Source organism: Limulus polyphemus, unplaced genomic scaffold (genome assembly GCF_000517525.1).
Source record: "Limulus polyphemus unplaced genomic scaffold, Limulus_polyphemus-2.1.2 Scaffold3948, whole genome shotgun sequence".
Taxonomy (NCBI): Eukaryota; Metazoa; Arthropoda; class Merostomata; order Xiphosura; family Limulidae; genus Limulus; species Limulus polyphemus.
Genome location: NW_013669558.1, coordinates 80,516 through 87,084, shown reverse-complemented (window position 1 = coordinate 87,084; position 6,569 = coordinate 80,516). Strand labels below are relative to the sequence as shown.

General features: G+C 32.6%; 1 protein-coding gene across 1 annotated transcript in view; it reads left to right on the top strand.

The window, feature by feature from the left end:
• Positions 1-6,472, top strand: part of LOC106470330 (motile sperm domain-containing protein 2-like) — an 8,257-nt gene extending 1,785 nt beyond the window's left edge. Inside the window, exons 2-3 of the mRNA XM_013930880.2 lie at positions 1,797-1,921; positions 5,937-6,472. Coding sequence (XP_013786334.1) covers positions 1,797-1,921; positions 5,937-6,053 — 242 coding nt within the window. The 3' untranslated portion in view covers positions 6,054-6,472. The remainder of the gene's footprint in view (positions 1-1,796; positions 1,922-5,936) is intronic.
• Positions 6,473-6,569: the final 97 nt, after the last annotated feature.

Genomic DNA, 6,569 nt, shown 5'->3' with positions numbered 1-6,569 from the left:
CCTGGCCTCGAGTACTAGTGCTCATGATAGACTAATTAACGAATATAAAAAAAACATTAGCACAAGTTAAGTTTTCAAAATAAAGTTGATGTTTTTACAATTGATATTTTAAGTTGGGGTCTGCTCTTTCCTTTATAATAGCAGGATTTGGTGTTATTATTTATTTATTGCTATGGTGTAGATTTAAGTACATGTTTGTTATTTAGTGCAATGCCCGATAAATAACAAATGTTTAACAAATTCAATTTGACTAAAATATCATTAAAACATAGGCGTTGATTACCACATATCAAACCTGGAAACAACTCTAATAAATTAACAAATTAAATTCTCCTGTTACCATACTGTAAAGTGAATGAGAGTGGAAAGTTTTAAAAACGTATCCATATTTTCAGTTAAGGTAAAAATATCTCTTTTTAAGTACTATATGTATGTTTTAAGTAAACTTAATATGTAAACTTCGAGTGATATATATAAGTTCCAACGATAACCTGACATTTTATCTCTGTTGCTAGTGGCACTTTAAGGTGTTTATGTGTGTGTGTGTATCGGCTATATCTTGTGATTCATTTATGATTCTCTTTAAAATTTTCAGTAGGAAATTGTATCTACAGTAAAAAGATTTTGCCAATTTTCTAATTTATGGATTCCACTAGGAGTCGCCTGTGGGGCAACATTTATAGTAATTCGTGTGATCTGGCTTGATGTGTTTCTTTCTCCGTTGATACGTATATTAACTCGATATACCAAATGGGAAAAATACTAAATTTTGGTTAATATTTGTAACTGTCTACTGGTTTACCAAAGATATTTGACTTACTTTGTGCAAAACACATTTTTGCAGATTATAATGACCTTTTATTGTGCAAATTTTGTTTGTTTTTGAATTTCACGCAAAGCTACACGAGGGCTATCTGCGCTAGCCGTCCCTAATTTAGCAGTGTAAGACTATAAGGAAGGCAGCTAGTCATCACCACCCACCGCCAACTCTTGAGATTGACCGTCACATTATAACACCCCCACGGCTGAAAGGGCGAGCATGTTTGGTGGGACGGGGATTCGAACCCGCGACTCTCAGATTGCGAGTCGAACGTCTTATCCACCTGGCCATGCCGGGCACGCCAATCGGAACCACATACAAACAGAGGACTGACCTTAAAGACGGCTCTTGTTAGTTAGAATTTAAAATAAACTTTATAAAAGTTTCTTTAAGTATATGTAATGAGAACCGTATGACCGATGGGCGTATAGAGATCAAATATTTGTTTATATTATTTTTGTAGATCAATGCTTGGTCTCACTTATAAATTGAATAACTGGCGTATGGATTATAACTCACACACATATCTATCGTGTGATGCTTTACATACAAAACCTTTGTTGTAACCCCATACAAGAGCTCTAGCTGAAATTTGTGATGAAATCACGTAAGCTGCAGATTTTTTTATAATTCCTATTAAATTGATTATTTCGGATTCAAAAACACATCTCTGTTTTTGAATTCAAAATGGACAAATTAAGATGAATGTGTGAAAAAATCCGCAGTTTACGTGATTTTTATCACAAATGTTAGGCGTATTGGTTTCTAATGCTTCATCAGTTTTCAGGTTTAAACAGTAACGGTTGCTTTTCACAATAAATAAGAGTAAGTGTACACATTGTTTAAACTTATAAGCCGACTGAGCTTGCGCAGGCAAAACAGTAAACATTATTGACTTCATTATATCTGAGATTTTTACTTGTTCATAAATTTTGTGAAAAATTATGATACTTTAATATAACAACATTTTGAACAGCATGTTGGAAGGTCATCAAGAAAGTGCTCCCTAAGGAAGCGACAGATAGGGTTAAGTTTCTATCCATAACATCTTTCACAGATTTCTTTGATCCAGAAGCACTTCCTCCACATCTAGGTGGCACTGTAAGTAATTCTTTATCTTACTTTCTTTTTTTTTCAGTGGTTAAGTTTTTGTAAGAGAAGTCGACTAAACGAGCATAGTGAATTAAGCATGTTACTGTAGCATTTGGTATTGTCAACTGAACATACAAATAGATTAATTTGTTAATAATAGGATAATGAAGGAGTCGGGACATGGTTGAAAAATGAAGGTATTCCGCTCAGTACTCCTGCTTTCCTGTACACATTGTGGGTATTCACACACTGATCTTAACCCAAAGGGTAATTTAGATTTTAATATTCAACAAGGCGGACTACGCTATACTACGATATCGGAGTGAAATAGATCTCGTTGTTTGTTGTTAATTCTCTTTCAGAATGTTTTCTAGAAACAAAAAACACCAATCAGATGAAGATCAATGATTGATTTTTCCATGTAAGTGTGGAAACCAACAATCTCGAAAAGGTCACTTTTCCGATCGCAAGAGCCCACGACCCAACAAATCAACAAGACTGATAAAACTAGGAAACAGCAACATATCCAAGATGGAGATTACAGGAAGTCAAGAGTATCTCAATTTAAAACCAAAATCTATAAATAATGTGCATGAATTTTGATACGTTTGCATTAAGATCCTAGAAATATGGACTTGCTGATAAGAGTGCCATAGGAAATTCATTATGTGATAAAACTCATTTATATATATATACACACACTTTTTCACTTTCAGATTTTTATCGAACAATCTAAAGGGTTAGTTTAAGTAACGATCATATAAAGCTATTTGTGTTCGTAATTAAAGCCAGGAATTCAGTGTTCTTGTTTTGGAACGTGATTTCTGGTACATAGCCTGAGTTATCCTCTAATTGGATACTGTCAAAATCACTTCTTTTACAACTCAATATTACCATATACTTCTTGATCCCATCTCTTCTTCTTTAATTAACAAGTGAATTATATTTACATACAAATGTTCTGGCATCGAGCAACTTATGTCTTCTGCTGTCTCAGTCTAGTGTAGGACAATGAACGGACTTCTTTAGCTGTAAGTTCCATTTTCTACCCATATATTAATACTATCAATTTTAATGTAAATGTACCACCATTAAATTAACCAGAAAGTAAGGAACTGTAAACAGTAATAAACATACGTATATTACTTTGCAATGCAATAGACATTTAAAAAGTCTATGTGAATGTATTTTGAGCTTCGATTTCAATAATTTGATAGTTATCCTGTTTTAATGTGGCATTGTCAATTAAATGTCCCACAAAAAATACAATCACGTATTTTAAAAATTCTTAAACCTTTACAACTTCTTATTTCTTTTGGAAGCACTTCTGCGTATGCGTACAAGAGTCTACAATGCATTAAGACCTTAAATGCTTATGATAATAGATAGTTGAAACCCCTATATTAGACGATTAAAGTATTTAAGTGCCGTAGTTGCGAAGATATAGTCAATTTACGCAAGTTTAAGTTCATGATGTTCGACCTACTATCTTGCTCTTGCGTCATCTATAAATTTGCATGTTCAAGGTGTAACCATGGCTATATAGGCTCTACAACTCGTTGTTTGAATTCAAGAACGAAATAACATGTGTAAAATACTCTATATAATCATTCAGCCATTCTCCACCATTGTTTACACGACTGTGATTTCATTCTTAGTGTTAACGACTTCAGTAACTTGGAAAGTGTATCGAATGAAAAAATGCTAAGGAAAAGAAAGCCTGTGGATTTACAAAATACGTCAGAACTGAATAAGCTTGAAAAAGCTCAATTTGAACGATATAGTTATGAAGAACCAGACAAAAGAAGAAGAAAAAGAATCTGGATTATTTGTAGTTGTGAAACAGACAGTTGTTATCACATATTATATAAAAACCTATAAGTTTACTCGAAAAACTCTGGTAATTTTGTCCAATGAACCATCGATTACAACGCGATTTTTAAAGGAGTGTACAGTGTTTTAAGGTTTGATTCGCGCTTAGCAGCTCCAAAAGAAACTCGTGTTACCCTCTCACATTAATGCATATTTTACTAAAGGGGATATTTTCACAAAATTTATAATCATTATCCAATTCTTCACCGTGCAGGACGGCTTTAATTATATCCTGAATATTGTAATGTTGTTTAACATGAACGTTTAAAAATCGATACATTTATACTTCTTGAGCTACAAGACTGTTATTCCAGTGGTTTCCTTAATGACTAAAAGAGCAACAAAATGATATTCTACACCAGTTAAAAGCAACATTTCAAGTAAAGTTTCTGGAAGGTAAGTTTTAAGTCATTAAATTTCACAAGACAGTGTCAATTAAAGGTGAACTGCGAAAAAAATACCATGCCAAAAATCATATTAAAATATTTATATATAAAATAAAATCTGTCTCAAATTTTTTTTTAATATGTTCTCGATAACTTGCCAAAGACTACAACAGTCTGCCCGAATTATCATTATTATTTGCAATATATTTATCGTTTAATCTTGGAACACAATTCAAGATAGCTTTTTCATAGTCACCCAGTTGTATGTTCTTTCAAAATGTTGTTGGTTTAAAATTCTGCAGTTCAATAAGAACGAGTCTTGTTTTTACTTTTTTATTTTATTTTTTGCAAAAGTTACTTTCGGCTTATGCTAAACAAATGTTTATTCAGTATAATAATGAACAATACCATGGTTTAACATCGTGGGCGTAAGATTTTATGAGAATAAAACAAGTGACGTTTGTTGATAAGTGTTGTCAATTTAATTAACAAAAGCATGAAAATAACTTGAAACGAATAAGGTAGAAATGATTAGTGGTTTTATTAGTAGTTTTAACTGATTATAAGTTTTTGTTAACAGTGTGACATGGGTTATTTTAACCATTATTAATTTAATCTGGTTACTCTTTCCACAGTTTAATTCTACCATATTGGTCTTGTGTCCAGCTTCAGTAACTATACTTTTAAGACTCGTGAATGAATGCGAGGTCCTACCTAACTACATATCTGAAGATTTTATTTTTTATAACATCATATTTTACTTTTCTAGAAGTTGTGCATAAAAAGAAAGAAATTAGTCGTGTATAGGTTTTTATATTAAGATATTTAAGTTAACGAATACTTAAATATGTGACGCAATACTGGCGCATTTTGGCTCTTCTCTTTTTAACCTGGTTTCTTTTTTTACTTTTGACTGTTTTGATCGAAACCTATATGTTAATAACTACAACTTGATTGGATAGAAAAAAGATCTGGCTATAGTTTATAATCTAAGATCATCTGAACAAAGGCGAAGATTTCATTAATGTTAACACTTGTATTAAATACTTTTAGCCTCAATGAAAATATCAAGGAAACGGAAGTGATTTGTATATTTTGTACACACTATCTATAGGAATATAAACTTGTTGGAAATTCTAACACTTACTATAAATCTGTGATACTTATACTCTATAATATATGTATCTTAGGTTGCAAGCAGTTCTAATCACTCATGATATCATAAGTTATTCTAAAAAGCCATAGTAGGCCCAGCATGGCCGGGTGGTTAGGGAGCTCGACTCGCAATCTGCGGGTCGCGGGTTCGAATCCCCGTCCCACCAAACATGCTCGTCCTTTCAGCCGTGGGGGCGTTATAATGTGACGGTCAATCCCACTATTTGTTGGTAAAAGAGTAGCCCCAGAGTTGGCGGTGGGTGGTGATGACTAGCTGCCTTCATCTAGTCTTCCACTACTAAATTAGGGACGGCTAGCGCAGGTAGGCCTCGTGTAGCTTTGCGCGAAATTCAAACAAACAAACCATAGTTGTAAATTAAAAATAGTTAAATCACATTGGAATATTTATACAGTTCCATGTCTGGCCCCCAGTGGCACAGCCGTATGTGGGCAGAGTACAAATAGCACTTTGTGTAGCTTTCTGCTCAACAACAAACAAGCTAGCTAAATTGTCGGATATCACAATGTGGAAACGCTAATAAATATGATCTTGACTTTTATAAGCTATAATAAATTATTTTGAATATTTTATTTTTTTACTTTTCATCTAGTGCCTGAAAGAATACAAACCGATTCAGTACTCTGCTTTTAGTGGAGAAGAATGTTTTAGTACCGTAAGAAAGGACTCCACATCAGTTATGAATGAAGGAAGAGAAAAAAAGGCTTAACACCACCTAGTATATTATAACACTTGGTAACAAAACATTTTTGAGAGCATTACAAAAATATAATAAAACTTTTTTGTTGAGGGCTTTAATTAGATCCTATGATTTATATGGGTTTTTTTTTAAATTACGTCTCTAAAAAGATTTTATCTTCTATAGAAACCTATACATTTCTGTGCAAATATATGAATTTCGTATATGAACCTATCACGAATACTTTCAATGGGTTTTTCTTGGTCCTCAAAGTTTTCTAAATTGTGTCTTCTTGATACCTGGTTAATATAATAACGTGGAGTTTATTCACCATGTCTGTCGCAGTTAATTAATATGAATAAACTGTTTTCCATTTACACAGTTGACCTTTTTGTAAATATCTGTATTATCAAATCGGAAACAAATAAAGTTAGAATATTTAATATTCATTGCATTTGTGACTTTCTTGTTTACTTGCAATACAGTTTAAAGCTAAAAATGACTGGGAATTTAGTTATATATATATATATATATATATATATATAT